General features: G+C 43.6%; 1 protein-coding gene across 3 annotated transcripts in view; it reads right to left on the reverse strand.

The window, feature by feature from the left end:
• The window catches only part of LYPD6B (LY6/PLAUR domain containing 6B), a 32,941-nt gene that overhangs the window by 11,821 nt on the left and 2,732 nt on the right, over nucleotides 1-18,388 (reverse strand). Inside the window, exon 1 of one of the 3 annotated variants that reach the window (XM_052675759.1) lies at nucleotides 14,269-14,504. The exons of 1 other annotated variant lie outside the window; for it this stretch is intronic. In XM_052675759.1, coding sequence (XP_052531719.1) covers nucleotides 14,269-14,280 — 12 coding nt within the window. In that variant the 5' untranslated portion in view covers nucleotides 14,281-14,504. Of the gene's footprint in view, nucleotides 1-14,268; nucleotides 14,505-18,388 lie in introns of those variants that run through there. One more of the 3 variants, XM_052675758.1, reaches the window with a different exon arrangement.

Here is an 18,388-nt window from a genome sequence, read left to right on the forward strand (position 1 = left end):
TTTCCAGTACCAGCCATTTGCATCAAGACAGCAACAAGCTGCCTCTGCTCCTCTTGCAGCCTATTTCCCTTCAGATATCCTTCCCACCTTTGCAGTCCTGCTCTCTGAGAGGAAATCAGCATTAGCTTCTGGGTGCAGAGCTTGCATTCCTCAAAGCCTCCCGCCACTCCTCTCCATCAACTCAGCGCAGGAATCAAACAGGACATGGAGAGTGATTTCCAATCTGACCTAATGGATAGCTTTCATCCGATTAGAAGAACAATAGAGACCACGTGCACTCTCTGCCTCTGCATTTATCTGCCCAAAAGACATTCTTAAATACACTGAAAGCGCAGTCACCAGTAGCAGTATGAATGCCTGTTGGTGGGGAGATTTATTTACTCTATGCATCACCTGCAGTGTAGTGCACAAGACTTAATTTGACAAATTAAAGTTGACAATTCTTCTGTTTCCTTCTTCTGCTCCCAAATCAACAGTAGTGCTAAACAGAAAAGCACTACAAGAAGACAAATTCTCACTTTCCTGTCAGCAATAAATCCCTGGCAGGCGAGGCAGCCCTGGGTAAAAAGCGTACAAGTAAGTGTTGTTTTCTAGGAGCCAGTTCCTGGATCTGAAATCTCATCAGTGGTTTCTTCAGAGATTTAGAAGCTGGCATGGGTGGGCTAAACACCAACTGAAGAGCCAAACTAGCTGCCTTGTTTTTTCGGCTGGTAGCTCTCCCTTTCAAAACAGAGCAGACAGACAGCCGTACATCCATCACAGCAAACTCATCTATGTGGTTACTGATAAAGCCAACAGCTAGAAAATATCAAATACTACAAGCAAACCATGCACTGTTTGCACACTGTCCTTTAAAACAGATTAACAATACAACATAGGGGCTAAACAAGTAGTTTATTGCAGCTGTTTCTCCTTATTGTGCTTCTCCTACTGTACAGGGCAGTTCCAAGAACTCCTGGATGCCATTTCAGTAAGCTATCCGTATAAATGAATGCAGATGAAAACTTGCCTTGCTACTATTCCCCTCTAAACAGAAAGCAATTCACCAGGGAAAGCAGAAATCGTATTCCTTTTGTGTGCAGCAGCTCACATTCTAGCTCCTCACCATCAAAGGCCCCATGTGCTTTTTCATAAGGCTACTCACAAAATCCTTTGTGTAACCTTAAGCGTATTTTAGGCAGACAGGTCATTACTGAAACAGTGCTCGTTAAGCTGGACACGAGGGCACAAGAAGTATGGAAAAAAAACACCATTAAGGAAAACTAAAGCACTAGCAAGCACTAGAGAGAAAATAAACAGCAATCTGAAAACCACTCTCATAGCAAAAACTATCCCGTACATTTCAGTAGTAGTAGCAGGGGATGACTCTTCCATTTAACAGCCATTTGCTGGGCTCTACAGATTTCCCTCAGCAATTGAAAACAATCTATGGAAAGTATAGAGAGAAATACAAGGAAACACAGCTGTTAGCCCATTGCAACTCACAGGGTTAGTAGGATTTTAGTTGCGTTACTTATTGTCCCTTTGGACTGGTAGAAGTATCTGAACGTTTAGACGTTGTGTTGAGGGACACAGAATCATAGAATCATTGAATGGCCTGGGTTGCAAAGGAGCACAGTGCTCATCCTGCTCCAACCCCTGCTGTGTGCAGGTCACCAACCAGCAGCCCAGGCTGCCCAGAGCCACATCCAGCCTGGCCTTGAATGCCTGCAGGGATGGGGCATCCACAGCCTCCTTGGGCAACCTGTGCCAGTGCCTCACCACCCTCTGGGGGAAAAACTTCCTCCTAATATCCAACCTAAACCTCCCCTGTTTCAGTTTAAACCATTCCACGTAGTTTCTTGAGAACTGCTGGTCCAACAGATGGTTGGACTGGATGATCTTGTAGGTCTTTTCCAACCTTGGTGATTCTATGATTCTATATGAACACGCCTTTCAATACTCTCCCTTATTCCATGTTTTTGTCCTGTCATGCTTCTTCTCTCTCAACAGTGAAACATCGTTTGGCTGGGAGATGGTTCTGAGCTGAGTTGTGAAGCAGGAGTTAGGAAGCTCTCTTTTCTCCAAAAGAGCCCAGACATGAGATGTTTTGGGAACACAAAAACACTCAAGCTCACAGGGTTAGCTCTCCCCGTATTTATTTATTTCCCCCTCCTGCACTTCAGTGACTTTCTGTCAGTGGCAGCGTGTGGCTCTTGGTGTTTCACAGCCTGACCATGGGTTGGCTAACTGAACCACCCACGGGCTGTCACTTATTGAATTGGAGTCCTGGCAATCACAGCATCCCATGGCAATAAATTCCAAAGTAAAACTCCATGCCTTTTGGAAGTACTTCCCTCCCTTTGTTTTAAACGAGCCGCCTGTTTCATTTATGGCATCTAGTCCTTGTGCTGTGACAAACCAGGAATAACTATTCTCTACTGACTTTCTCCATATTTCCCATGATTTAATGGTTGCCTGCCACATCCCTGATCCAGCTGTCACTTTTTCTAAGCTGAAAAACACAAATCTTTCATAGATGCCGAAGATCTCAGTTTCTTGTCCTCTGCACATATAAATTCTGCAACCAAAGGCAAACTCCCCCCCTGCTCGAAGCCTGGCTGCACTGCAAATAGAGACAGACAGACTTAAGCCCCAGCCTGCAGCCAAATCAGACTTTACTTTACACCTAAACTGAAATAAAAATTAAATGTTTATTATTGCTCACAGTATGCTAAATTGCCTTTTGTTGACTATATTCCTTTTCACATTGTAGGTCATGAAATAGGTCAATTATCCACAGATTAGAAATACCTCTTTTTAGAGGTTAGATGTCTGCCAGAAATTGTAGATCAAGTCCTTTTTGCACATCCTCAGAGCTTGTTCTGCGAACATCAGTAGAGGAACAAAGAGTTTCAGAGGGAACCTGGTAGCTTATTACTTCCACTCCATCACTTCTAACAGCATCCATGCATGGATTATGAAGAAATTGACACAAACAGAAATCAAATCCCCACTTCAAGGATTTACAGCAGCGTGTAAACAGAAGAACAGAAATGAAACATTGTCAAACTCAGATCTCCTGTTCCAAGAGTCAGCCTGGAGCAACGTTTTGTGCCTGTGCTACCTATGAACAGTATCAAACCCTTCAAACATGGAAAGGCTCAAAAAGAACAGCCTTTCAGACTCTTAACTATCGCTGCACTGATAAATACAAGTTAGGTGTGGAGAATGAAGGAAAGCAGGGAAAAGAAATGCAGAATGGGCTGCAGCAATAAACCCAGTGGGGACAGAAGGGCCAGGACAAGTCCACTGGCTGAGAAGGTAGAAAGTGAAATGAAATCAGCAATTTTAGAGCCTAAAGGAGAAACTGAAGAATTTTACAGAATTAAGTTACACAACAGGTGGCAAGCAACCATTCCATGATAGCAGGCAAATAGACAGGAAGCAATAAACTTTACCACAGGAAAAAAAGAAAGAAGTTCAACAGTCTTTTGAAGTAAGAGAGCTCTCTTGCTGCAGTTCTGAATGGGCTTCAGGCATTCCAAGGCAAGTGGGCATTCCAAGTGGGAAAGAGAGACAAATCTCCTGAATCACTCTGAGCCAACGCTTTAAGCATTTGCATCATCAGCATAAATGGATGCTGCACCATCCAGAGTCTCCAACATGGGGTTTTCAAGCAATATCTGTATGCTTTGCCAGAGACACCTAACAGTGTCCATGAAGAAGCAGAAGGCAACACAGCTTAGAACAAGAGGGAAATGTGTCTAACTCCAGCACTGTCCAGTAAACAGAAGCCTCATAATGGGCAGCTGCTACATCTGATGGAACAGTAAGGACAGCTGTAATTATACATGCAGTTGTATGTCCTACTTAAGGATCAAAAAGTAACTGAATAATCAATAGTACTGATAATAAGTACTGCCTGTATTACAGGTATGAATCCTGACCTTAGGAAATGTGATCTTAATCAAAATTCAATAGGCCATTTGACCACACCAACTCATTAGAGTCTGTAAAAGGTGGTTGTGTTTGTTAAACACAATAAATCAGAAGCAGAGTTGAAGTGGTGAGCGGAAAGGTGCTGGAAAACAACAACAAAAAAATGTCTAGAAAAGACAACAGAGGTTACCAAAAAGACAGAAAAATAAATTCTTTGAATTCTTTGAACCAAGACAGAGCACACTGCTAAATAGACACTACTTTCCTCTACCCTGCCTTTATTCTCTCTTCAAAACCCTTGGTTACTTAAGTACTCATCACCTAATTAAAGAAACAAGCACAGTCTTCATTTGGATAATTATTGCTGTCTGCTGATAATACTCCCAACACACATTCCTCCAGTCAATAAATGCATACTGCAAGCATGCTTCAGACTTCTATTGGTGTTCTGTGGGCTTAACTCCCCAAGGATTTGTAGGGTGACACATCAGCACCAACAAGCAGTAACAAAGTACCATTACCAGCCCGCTGGTAATCCAGCAGAAATCAAGTAGTTCTCAATTCTGCAGCAGAAAAATACAGAACAGAAAAAGAGAGAGCACTTCTCTCCTTCCAAGACACGAAGAACAGACTTTGCAATAAGCTCTGGTGATAATTGTTGCCAGTACTCCCTGGTTTTGTTGGTTTGGTTTGGTTGTTTCCCAAAACCTCCTTCCATCAAACACATCAGGAAGATAGAGTATGAGAGGCTTTTAATAGAAAACAAGATTACAGGTTAAATACAACAACAAGCATTCGGAAAATGTCTAACTGATGAATGACTCTCAAATCCTCCTGGTCCTAGGGAGAAACTGCTGATCTGTCAGGTCTGGTGACGTACAGCTGAGTGCAAGAGGTTCCAACTCAAATGCCTAAAAGCATGATGCTGATTTGCAATTATCATCTGTATGTCACTTCCTCACTTGCCACACCGGCGTGAATTACCTCTTTGATGTTCTGCAGTTGTAAGTCTAGCAGTGCATCACCCCACTCACTGCATCCTGTAATTCCACTGTAAGAAATGTTTGTGTCTGTGCCTGACCTTTAATTTGTACCGTTTCCTTGAAGAGTGGATTGCAGGTTAGAAATACAGTCGGATGACTTCAAGGACGTCGTTGGGAAAACACTGACAACAGACCCAACGAGGCACACACGTGTGGATGGCAGCCCTGGCCTGGGGACAGACCTCAGTGAGCGTCCTCCAACCAGGCAGGTCCCTGTCTGCTTCTAAAAAAGACCTGCCAGCTGCTGGGCTCACCATGTGCACAGCAAGTAGCAATACCTTCACACTGCCTGTGCAAACCGTGTGCCAGTGCCATGGCTTACACAGAAACACAACAGCAATTCACAGCAGCAATTCACAACATTCAAAAACGAGGTTACAGCAACCACTTCCCCCTATCTAGCAAAGTACTAACTCAATATTCATCCTCCATGAATGTGTCAGTGCTGGAGGTGAAACCTCTTCACGGTGAACTCTATCCAGCTGCAGATCTAAAGCAAAGTCCTTAACACATAAAATCCCCAGTTTAACACTCATTAGCCCATTCCAAAGAACCAAAGAGCACAGTCAGCCAGCTGCATCACAACAACAAATCACCAAAAGCATAGTGGGAGTATTTTAGGCAAAGAAGAGAAAAAGAAACCCTCTAGGTCAAGAAGAGACTGTAAAAGATTCTATGCTTTCTGCTCAGGATGCAGAATGAACTTCAGAGCGAAAGCACCACTCTGTAACCATTGCCATGAGCAGTAATCTGGGTGGTTTTTTATCCCTGCAAAACAATTTCACACAGAAAACAGTGAAACGATGCTGCAGCAGGGGCCAAATTCCCCCAGCTCTTATCAGGCAGTACGTAGGCACTATAAAGTGTTGCGGAAAGATAAAGTTCTCCAGCTGCTGATGGTTGCTACTGTCAGCCAAAATGAGGTCAAAAGTTAACATGCCTGGCTTATGCACAAAGTTTTAGGGATTGGTTAAGCTGAACCAAGAACAGCTCACTGAAAGCAACCTGAGTAATTGATAACCAAGAGCAGGAAAGCTGATCGTTGCACTAATTGTTGCACTATCCTCTCCAGAATTTATTCCGAGGACAAAAGATCAGGAGAATTGTATTTTTTAAGTTATTCATGGTTCATTCTTTAAGTTATTCAGAAAGTTAGTCGTAAGACCTACGGATACACAAGAACTAGGCTGTTGGTATCATATCAAACAAAGAAAAAAAGTGCGTTATGCCACCTTTAAGAGTTGGAAAAGACAGACCCGATTTTGCAGGAGGTATTTGCTGACAGCCATCAATATTGTATTCTTACAGATAAGAATTTTACACAAAGGAAGCGAGTCTGTTGAAACACAAACCTTGAACATTAGGCATACCTGAAAATCTAACACATCATTCAGAACAGGAGAAAAAGTGCCAAGCTGGGACCCATATCCACCAATACTCGTATACATTTCCAGTTAGGGCTGAGTGTTTTGCATTTGTAGCTGCCCACAGCTTAGCACTGGTGTAAAACTGTGCCAAAACCAGTATCAGTTTCTTCCTCTATTTGCATGGCTGCTCTTTACAAACAACTTATTTTTAAAAGCAGGATCTTTCTTAGCTTGCCTCCGCTATAACACACCAAGAGTGTCTGACAGCTTCAGTGCAGCATGAAGAGAAAGCTGAAACACCTCCTGCAGGCTTCCATGCACATTCCAATGGGATATTCACACATAACTCGGCTGAGGGACACAGTTCATCCCAGCTATTTTGGTTCCATCTTTCAGTTCGGAGACTAGGGGAGTCTCTGCTTTATTCTGGTGACACGGAGAAGAGCAGATTCTGCCAACAGGATCATCACCTCATGGGCCATATCTGATACAATCCTATAACTTGTCAGAAATCTCCAACACTGGAAGTGCTCCAGAAACAGGAGAACTATGACAGACATGCCATAAGGCTGGCCTCTCTTCAAAGGCTTAGAAGAGTAGGGGTAGGGAAAAGAGGGGTGGAGTGATGAAAAAAATAATCCCATCTTAATTATACACACAGCTTAAGTATCCCATCTATGTGAAAGCTTTGTATCACGAATACCTCCGGGGCTCAGAAAGCTGCCTGGAACAGAAAACACTCAGAATGATTCTCTCCTGCAGCAGCTCCTAAGCCGCTGCACAAGTGAAAAGGACAAGGGAACTGAGGGCACAACTGCAAAGGAGCAGCTGAGGTGAGTCTTGGTTGAGCTTTGAGGGGAGGCCAGTTGGCAGCCTGCAGCCTTCCAAGAGAGGAGTGGTGCTGCGGGCAATGATCTCTGCCTTTGTCCAAACTGCAAAGAAATTCCCCATTTCATCTGCTTTAAAACACAGCCCTCTGGTTTTATGTTTTTTGGTAACTGCTGGTATCTCACCAGAAGAAAAAAAAAGTCCTAACAAATCTGAAGTTTAACTTATGGCAAGGTGCTCTACAAAACTTTTACTCAGAATCATAGAATGGCTTTCCTGGGTTGCAAAGGAGCACAGTGCTCATCCAGTTCCAACCCCTGCTGTGTGCAGGTCGCCAACCAGCAGCCCAGGCTGCCCAGAGCCACATCCAGCCTGGCCTTGAATGCCTGCAGGGATGGGGCATCCACAGCCTCCTTGGGCAACCTGTGCCAGTGCATCATCACCCTCTGGCTGAAAAACTTCCTCCTAACATCCAAGCTAAACCTCCCCTGTCTCAGTTTAAAGCCATTCCCCCGTGTCCTATCACTACCCAATGCACATTTTCCTCCATGTGCATTTGGATTTGCTTTTGTGTTTCATTAATGTGACGGCACTGCAAGCTAAGCAAGGCTAAAACTAGGTAAAGTTTGATCTGAGAAAAGCCAAGGCTTTGTGACACAAAATTATACAGGTGATAAATTAAGCAGAAGTTTTGATTTACCATCCATCTAATAAATATCAGAGATTAGTTAAAGCTGCTTATTCTTCAGGTAAATACTGGTTCCAGCCACTAGACACATTCATTACACAGGAATAACTACGCAGGGCAGTCTTTATGCTTTGAGTCATCTGCATATATTTCACGCTGATACTGGATGTGGATGATTATCCTGTATCTTGAAGAATCACTGCAGTTGATATTGACACACTGCTATACCAGCACAATAAAGAGCAAAAAAAAATAAATTCTCTTTAGCATTCCACCCTTGACAACTGTTACAAATAAGAAGGATGGTTTTGGCAGTACAAAGCCAGACTACTGCAATGTAAATGTGCATGAACCCAAAGGAAAGCTTCATTAGGCATTTTTTCTTGACTAGAAAGCAACTGCTACTTGAGCCAAGAGGTTACCTGCACCCACACCCTTGTGAGTCACAAATACAAGGTGCGACAACGGGAGATCTGCATTGCTTGCAAATTGGATAAGGAAAAGATCACAAGCTTTGGAAACCATTTATTCTGCTTCTTCATCTTCCTTTCAACACTTGTCGCTATAGAGGCATGCTACCAGCATCAACCAACACATCTACGGGGGTGATAAGGACAGTCAGAACGCCTAACACAGCTCTGTGCCACCCCTAAGGGTGGGGGAAGCTCCCAAGGTTCCTAACAGCTCACTGCTGGCAGAGCATTTGTGTGTACAAACCGAGAAACTGCATTCATTTTCACATCATCTTTTACTGTCATCTCTTTAATTTCTGTAGAGACAGCAAGCAGGACACGTAGCACTGTGAATCAGGACAGGTTCTCTGGGTAAATGGTGGGTGGCAGCATTCGCATTTTGCCTCTTGCCCCATTCCTACTTCCAGGGATGAGGCGAGAACCCCGCTGGTTTGGCTTGGCAGAACACGTAAGTGACATATCTTAAGGTCGAAAGCTTTTTTTCTTTCTTCATTATACCATCAAAACAGTACTCAAGACACAGAAATAGTAGTTATTTACTACCTCACTATATTGAGACAGTGCAGATCTAATTCCTCCCACAACTCATCAGTTTCAAGAGCCAGAAACTTCTACTTAGCAGCTACTACTGAAAACCAGATGCTCTGTAGCAGCTACTACTGAAAACCAGATGCTCTGTCTTGTTACAAATTTCCCTTTAGAAACATACCCTGCAAAACTATTGACCCTTTCCCAGATTTTTTTTTAATCCCCTTCCCCCTCCCCCTTTATTTTTTTTACCCTTTGTGTGCTAACACCAAGTGCATCTTGCTTTGTGCCACCCAACGAAGCAGAATCCAACAAAGCACACCTCAGCACAACAAACGCAGGCAGACTGAGCCATAAGGAGCCCCTGCAGCATCCCCAGTCACAGCACACCCAGGAAAGGTGTGTGCCTTACGTTTGGGGGCTGTTTGCTTTGCAGCTGTGTAAATGCCTGTGCAAACAAAGCGCAGGAGCAGACAACGTGGTTAGTCTTCTATGTGGTCAGAATGCTACCTCTGAACCTCACCCCCCAAGCTGTCTGAAAATAAACTCAGTGCTCTGCCTGCTGTTTGGAGCTGGTTCCTGGCTAGCTGGTTCGCATTCCTTGCGTGCTTTGGTAATAGATCAATAAATACTCAGCAGGTCTGCCTGCCTTGAGACACCTTGGTGATATAAATGCTAGACACAGATGGATGCAAACCGTGCTGTACTAAAGCCTGCAGGGTTATGGCTGCAGATTTATGGCAGGTTGTGTCACTGGGCCTAAACAAACAGCTCTGTGAGGCCCCAGACTGCTGATTCTCACCTGATTATACTGGAGACGTGGTTGCTGAGCATGGTTATTGTCATTAGTCCATGCGTAAGAAGGCGCACCAGCTATTCAGGCAGGTAAGACAAGAAAGCAGAAGCAAGGAAAGGACAAGGGGAGATGTTGGTTGTGGAAGTGCTGCCCACAGCTGTGGGTGCCCAAGGCCATAGATGGGTGCTGGGCAGTCTGAGCAGGTGAGGGCTGTGAGGTGACTTTTGGCACCGTGCTCCTTTAGCCCACTTCTTAATGAAGGATTCAAAAACAAAGCAGCTGTATGCTCAGAAGCTGTGTGCCTGGCCATGCCTTCTAGTCTTCACCCATAATACAACATAACCAAACAAAAGCAACCCAAAGTCTCCATCAGCCACTTTTTTCAGCAGAAGAGCAGACCTAAAACAAATGGGGGAAAGGGAACAGCACCACAAATACCTTTAGTTAGATTAGTTAGTTAGATTTAGTTAGATTTGCTGCCATGGAATTGCAGCAGACCAGACAATTGCCAGGTGCCGGATTTGTGATAAATCTGCATAAAGAAGCAAAATGCATTTCTTGGTCTGAATGTCGAAGTCAAGGACTACACGAGGATCTCCAGTGAGGTCTGCATCTGTTGTTCTGCTGTATTAGTACCTGTTAAAGCCTAAATGTCCCACCCTGCTGCTCCTGCTGTGCAGCCAGCTGCTGACCTCCAGCCTTCTCACTCATTTCATACCCAAGACATCTATGGTAATCAAAGCAGGACTTGCCTACAAAGCCCATTCAAAAAAGAAATGAGGCACTGGCAGGAAGGTACAATGACTGGAAAGCACTTGGTAACATTTTATTTTAGCTCTGTGGGATGCGTGCATCAAAGACAGCGTGGACAAAAGCAGGTATTGCACGTGCAATGGGTCTGCTGCTATCTCTAAGGGGAAATAATACTCAGAATGTGTCCTCTTGCACCACTAAACCTATTTTAAAATGGTCTTAATTTAATAAGAGGCACTTGCCAGCTCGTCCTCCAGTGCACCTTACTGACTGCTTCACTTCTTTCCTTCGTTATCTAGTTTGGTGGGGGAAAAAAAAGATGTAGAACACAAAAACGTAGCACTAGGGGGTCTTCAGCTCATTGAATTCTGATCTGTGAAACTAGCAGCAAGATTCCCCATCAACCTCTACAGGGCCACAATTTCACTTCCAAAAAAGAAATCCTATGGAATTAAATATGTTTACCCATTTGCACGTACAGATGATAAACCTGAATAAGTCATTGCAACCACTCCTTTTCCTATTTTCACATTAAAGACAACATTTAAACTTCATGTGATCATACGCTTATCGAGAGGGAAAGAGGTATTGCACAACAGAGGATGGAAGGCTGTAAAGTCACTGTCTAAAAGTGATTTAAGTACAAATACACTTGTGCTTAAAATAAGCAGAAAGCTCTGAATACGACCTTCCCAATGAGTGAAGTTAATATGCAAGAATTCCAGATTGTAGCGATTCTAATAATTGTAATAATAATAATAATAATAATACTGAAGTGGGATACAAGCAAACAACAAAACTAAGACCATTTCCCATGGAGCAGACTGGCACAGAACAACAGCTGAGATTCCTTTCTGAGGATGTCAGCTCTTCTCCATAAATCTGGAGTCCAAAGAAAGTGGAAGAAAGTGGAAGAAACAACAGGGATATTCTTAGCCATTTACACTAAATGAAGATGAATCTCCCTTGATATAAGGGAGATGATATAAATCATCAACAACTTGTAAGGATCAGAAGGAAACAAATGATGAGGAAACCAAGGCAGCGGGTGACTGTGAACGCACAGCAGGAGAGAACAAGTCAGAACAAAAGCAAAAGACAAGACAGCTTGCACAGAAACATGATGCGTTTACATGTGGGTGAACCATACCACAATTCTTATGTCCCATGAACCTTCCCTCCCAGCTGCTGTGTCCAATGGCAGCACTGCCTCGTTAAGGATGAACCACTGGGGAATTACTGCCTTGGTTTTAGAATGTCTGGGAAAAGCCTTCTTCCCAAAGCAGCACTGCTGTCAGTCACCGAGCAATAGGAATAAATATTTGCTTGGGTTTTCTTTGCAGTGATAAAAGTGTAAAACACAGCCTGACTAACAGAACATCACCAACTGCAAGTAGGATGCAATGACCCATGTCATCTGAAAATACCTACATCTGCAACATCCACTTCTAAAGACAAACGTCTTTTCATTTTCTCACTGCTATCATTCACACCTGCACGTTTAAGCCAAGGATCAAGTATTCATTAACTAAAATACACACTTCATAAACTGGAAAACATTATTTGCAACACAAGAAGTGTGACCACAAACGCAGAGTGCCCTGCAGCACTGGTGGATCAGGAATAGCTTCGCAGTTTGTCATTTCCCACAAGACAGAAGGAGCTGCTTACACCCCATGCACACTCATTGTGAGGAGCTATGGGTGCCCAGCAGCTCAGCCCTGCAGAAGGATATATTTGAGCAATTGTTTCCTTACGTTTTTTTAATGAGAAAACATAAAAAGTACACGATTTACCCTTCCTATACTGTTTCTTCTATTACCTCTCCTCCGTCCCTGTTGTACTGACATCTATCATTGCTGTCCTTCAACCAGAACAATGTTGTACATTGATCAGTTTGATCCCCAAGAACGGATTTCAGTTCCATTACTCCACACATTCCAGTCCTGTGCACCTTCTAACAAGAAGCTGTGAGTCACAATAGAGTTGTTGCTATAGCCTGAAAGAATAGAAATTGATTTTCAAAAATGCTACAAGGACATAAAGTGATTTTCAGAAATTAAGATGCAAACATCTATTTTATAAATCTTCTGCAGTCATTCTGAGGGTTGCACCCCAAAGTGAGGAGAAATACAGAAGAAAAGCAATGCTTTCCAATGGTAGTTTTTGCTGTAAAAATCAACTTCAGTAAATACTATACAACTGCACCTGATGACGTACCCAAATTTACACCTGATTTCATAGCTATCAGCCTTTTCAAGCCTGTTTCAACGTCAGGAACTTAACGAGCAGAAAAACAAACAAGAACTCCAAAGAAAACCAATGTCATTCAACAAAACCCTCTCCTTATGCTCTACTCTCCTTTTTTATATTTAAAACATTGCATGCATTCTTGAGAAGACAAACGATGACAGATTGATTCTCAAAACCATCTTAAATTTTTTTCTAACCTGTTAATTTGAAAGAAAAGAAAACCTCTTAAAAATGCTCACTGGTGCTTTTAGCTTGTGCAATGTGAAAGCTGACACTGTGCAACAGGAGGTGCAGTTTGCCTTTGTCTGAAGTTAATTTAGAGACTGTTATTTCCTCTGCAGGTCTAGTCATATTTTATTGTAAGAAATGCATTCCTTTATTATGTTAAGATAAACATTAAGGTGTTTTATTGTGGTAATTTCTTTGAGATAGAGAATACAGTGCTGGCATGATCCAAGTCAGGTGCAGGAAGGCAGAAGCCCAGGGTTCCCTTTGCAGCATCCCTCCTGGTTGTTACCTGCTGCTGGAAAGCCATTGCAGAACCTGAGGCTCAGGCTCCACACATCCATGCAGTGTCTCCTTACCTTCAGGGCTGGTGCCCGTGTATGGGATACAAGCAAATGTCAATTAATAAAAATGTAATTTCATCTCAAGTGTAAATACCCACATACATTCTTTAATCATCCTCTCTCCAGGCCCAGATCAGCACAGCTCTCTGCCACATGCTTTCCCATTGACATGAACAGGTTCATACATAGAAGCAGATGCTTGGCTTAATCAGTCGAATACAAAGATAAGCCAGATGAGCCTAGAGATCTCTTCCAACCCTAATGATTCCACAGGTCTATGATTCTATGACTAAAGAAAAGAAGAAAGCTCCATGGTCAACAACTACCACTTACCACTATGGAGAAACAGCTGAGAAACCATACACCATCCATTTGAACACAGAGGCTGCAATGTTCATTAGATTATTAATGCCCTTATTGCACGAGAGGGACTGCAACATGCATTACATTTTATTAATGTGTTTGCCAAACAAGAGACAGTTTGTGACCAGCAACCTTATGGGGCTGCCTAACCCAAGGGTACTCACTCCTTGCCACCCAGGAACCTGAGCAAACACAGGTGATGCTTGTGTGCTATTGAAAATCTAATATAAACCAAACAATATTTGGCTGCTTTTAAATAAAGAAATTTTCTCAAGGCTCGAGTCACAGTGGGAAACTGGATTTTAAGTTTTGAGTTGTTACAAGGCTCATTAATTAAAGACATTAATACATGGGGTACAAGTTCTAGATGTGAGGAAAGATCACTAACCCAGGTATTTAACATACTATGAGGCACAATGAGCTTCACCATGTATTGGGTGTTGCATCACAGGATGCACATTCCCAGTCTCAGGCTTTCCTATCAAAATAGGACATAAACATTTCAGCTTCCTGGGCCGCTGGGCACTGCACTGACAGGTCACCCCATTCAAGCACAATCTGCCACTCCTTCCACACGAAATCTTTCTTCATCACCACAAGAAGTTGGAAAAAGGACAAACCAAACTCTGGCAGGACCATTCCCACGACAGAACTGGTATCAGATACAAATGGCGTGGCTTTCATACCTGTACATTCATCAGTAGTTCTGTCTGTGACCAAATTCCAGAGAGCTGAGCTTATTTTGATGGGATGGGCTGACGCAGAGCTCGAGCAACAGCTTTTTCAAGCCCCAAGTTTAAGCTGCAAAAAACTACCAGTGCTTCTAAAAACCACGACGACGACCTCATAACACACACAGCTGAAACACGTAATCCCCACTCCCTCACATTCGGCCTCCCTGCTGCTCCAGGATCCCACAGGCACCTCTGTTTCCCATTCCTGGACCACGTGAGGCTTGGCTTGCAGGCACAGCCCATTCTGGCAGGCTGAGCACCTCTCCACCCAGCTCTCAGCTCAGGCTCACATGGATGCACGTGTATTCATCTGAGGGTTTCGGTCCAGGCGGTGCTCAGACCAGGTCCCTTCTTTCTGCAGGGATACTGATGGGGGGTGAGGTGTTTGAAGCTGGTACTTTGTCACACCTGGAGAGCTGGGGAAATGCCCTCCATGGTTTCCAGCACTCAGCCCAGCACTTTTCCCAGCATGTGCTCGGACCAACAACCAGCTGACTCTCCTCATCTCCCCTGATCTCTCCTGCTGAAACTGATACAGCTTGTAGGGAACTTCAAAGGTCCGTCCTGCAGACAGAAAGTCTGCACACACACATGTGCACACCAAGCAGACACTCACTTGAGAGGAGGAAGATCTGCATTCCACTCTCTGTCTCAGTTATCAGCTCTTTTATCCAATGGCTTCAGCAGATAAAACATCTGAATTTTTAGTGAAGGTAAATAGCACCAGTAAACCAGAATAAAGTGCCATATTTTCCAAGAGAGCCACGGTTGGAAAACCTGTATTTCCCCAGCCTGCCTCTCCTGCATGCCTCCAGGCATCTTCCCACAGGTGGAGCACAGTCCTCAGCAGCTGCTGTGAATTCCCAGGTATGAGGACACTCGCTAGGCATGCAGCACATCACTGCTCCAACACTGGTGTTACGGTTCCAAGAAGCATCTTCATGATTTAAAACATCACAGGGGCTATTTTTAAAAAACACTTCTGAGTTTTCATGGATTTACCACAAGTCAAAGCTTTACAGTCAATATCTGTTATAGCAGGCTGTTAAAAACATGCAATGCTTGCTGCTGCTGGAAAAATGCACTGCATCAAATCAGTTCATGCACTCCTGGGTATTGTTGGTAGTGATTAACAATTAAACCCTCTTCCAAGCAGACTTAGAAGTTGATTAACTACTGCATCCTTCACATGGGAAGGAAACAACTTAGTAAAAGCACCCTGAATAAGCAGGGTCATAGCATTTTTCCAGCATAAAACAGCCAGTTTAGGGGAGCACAATTATTGTAAGAGCACAGAAGGGACTTCCCCGTGTCTACTCCTTCAAAGAATATGTGCCATATTCAGTATGCAAGCCAACGTGTTTTGTGTGCATATACATCACCAGCATTTTCCTGCGGTAGTAAAATGAGTGAATCTGAAGCTTTCAAAGTAATTTCACTGCTCATTTTATGGATGTTCCTGGCCCTTTGATGAGCTGCCACCGACAGAAGGCAGCCTCAGCTCCGTGCCTTTTGTTGCTACTGCTCGTGGCAACCACACCTCTTTCCAGGTTGGCTGTGGGAACACGGCACTGGGAATCACAGTTATCTCCCATCCGCAGCCCTCCCAGCACAAATAGACATACAGTATGTGTAAGGTGGAAATTCTTTATCCAGAGGCAGTGAGGCCGTGGCACTGCCCAGAGCTGTGGTGCCCCATCATTGGAGGTAGCCAAGGCCATGGATGGGCGCTGGGCAGCCTGAGCTGGAGGGCAGCCAGCCCACGGCAGGGCTGGGGGTCCCTTCCAACCCAACCATTCCATGGTTCTATGGTCTTTGAGGTCTCTTCCAACCCAGTCATTTTGTGGTTCTATGAAGAAGTGCTCAAACAAGCTATAGCCAAACAAACATGGAAAGGAAAGATGCTTGCCACAGTTCACACAACTCCTGTTCCAGCCATGGTTTTTGGGGAATAGTTTAATGCTCAAAGCGCTCGTAACAAAATCCTAGAATTAGATCTAAATGTCTAATTTCAAATGGATATACAAAATATATACAAAAACTGTGCTCCACAGAAGACTGGAAACTCACCTGCAAAGAGCATTCTTAAAACTTGGTTCTGCAGAGCCATCCCGCAGCAAGCTCCTGCCTGGGGGAAGACAACCTACTTATCTGCATGTCCAACTGGACTGAATACTATCAATTCTTATCAACTCTTAGCAATTCTTTATGCATATAAACATGCATCTGCATACATACAAACACTGGTTTCTCTGGTAACATAATCAGTATGAAAGCACCACAATCTAGGTGACATACCCCAAATGCTGAAGCACTGCTTTTAGCTGATATGATCTTGAAGGTCGTTTCCAACCTTGCGATTCTATGATTCTATGAGTGTAAATTGAAGATGTACGCTGACAGCTGGGACTAAAGCTCAGATTAAGGTAGAACTTTGTGTTTCTGAAATAACTAAGAAACAGGAACAACAATTACATTGATGCACCGTGCCTGCTTTTAAGCTGTGCTGACTTAGAAGCGTGCATACTGCCAAATTTCAAGTCCCATCTTGTGTATGTCCAGGCACGTGATTTAGCACACTATCAGAATTAGTCTGAACCACACAGGCCTCTCACATGGAAGCACTGCAGGGAAACAGCACCGTGTAAGATTACTGAGTGCCAATCACTGCCCTCCCAGCTACAATAGATTATTGTCAGAAGCAGCCACTTAATAAACTGATAACATTCCTCACAACACAGACGGCTCCTCTCCAGAGCCAAAGACAATAGAAAAAATAAAGCACAAGGAAAAGACATTTAAATGTGAATTGTATCATCGCTCCATTACATGTTAGCACTCACATGAGACAGCCCACGATCTTATCTAGTGACGGTTAACCACAGGCAGGGTTGTAAACATGGATTTAACTAGTTGAGAGATCTCAGTTCCCTTCACTTTGGTATCTGAGTGTACAAGCAAACATTTCTGTTTCTGCAATGACATATGCTGCTTAAAACCACACTGTTAATTCACCACGGTCAAACTGCACTGACAGCATAAAAAGCCAACCAGGCAAGCATGGCTTTAATAAACATATCTCTTCCACCTTGCCATGTAGTTCATATCCATACAGAATAAGCAAAACCCACTGTAAGAAGCCTGATGCAACTGGGACTCCTTATCTTGCTTGCAGCGTGGTATTTTTAGCAATACTAAAGAAGATGGAAATACATTTCAAAGAAAAAACAATCATATCAATAACTAGAGGGTTAGCTTTCCAAGACCAGAGGTCTTTGGGCATACCCAGAATCCCACTGTGAAACATATTCAGGCAGGATATTAACACAGTGGATAACACAAAAATAAACAAATAGATTAGGAAATACTGCCGTGGCAGTGTAAGAATTCTACCAGCACTATACTCCTGGGCAAGGCCTTTGCAATGTCCAAACATCACCTGGTTAGGAACTCCCAACTGATAGCCAACAACAGGAGCACTAGGAGCCCACCTCCACGGCTTTTAACAGCTGCCTTTCTATTTCCCTGGTAAGCAGCTGAAATGGACCCAGAGGACATTCCTCCTTCAGACACAGCTGTCCTCAGAAATAACACAATGCTGCCCAGAGCAAAGAAAGAAAAGGAAATGCTTCATTCTCCTCCTGTGCTACCTGAAATTAACGCATCTCTGCAACTACCAAAACTGCACAAGCGTGTGCATTCAGACTTCCAAGGCCCAGAACCAACCTGTAATTGCCCTTACGCTGGCATGACAGTAGGATACAAAGGTTCATGAACATATTCATGTGCCTATTGATATTTTCAGGTGTTTGGACACCACGGGGCATTTTTTCAAGACCAAATAACCCTTAAAAACAACTAGAAGCCGTACAGCTACTTGTTGACTCTCTGTATCTGCTGTTGTTTTATTTCTGTAATGATTTCTCAGAAGATCTGACGTCAACAGCTCATCTCTGTTGAAAACACATGGCTCTTCAAGTGTTTGCTACTGCATGAAGGCTGGAAGGCTCTGGGCAGCCTGGTCTGCTGATTGGTGACCCTGCAATAGCAGGGGGATGAAACTGGATGGTCA

The sequence above is a fragment of the Tympanuchus pallidicinctus genome, unplaced genomic scaffold (assembly GCF_026119805.1).
Source record: "Tympanuchus pallidicinctus isolate F22 unplaced genomic scaffold, pur_lepc_1.0 scaffold15, whole genome shotgun sequence".
In the NCBI taxonomy this organism is placed as follows: Eukaryota; Metazoa; Chordata; class Aves; order Galliformes; family Phasianidae; genus Tympanuchus; species Tympanuchus pallidicinctus.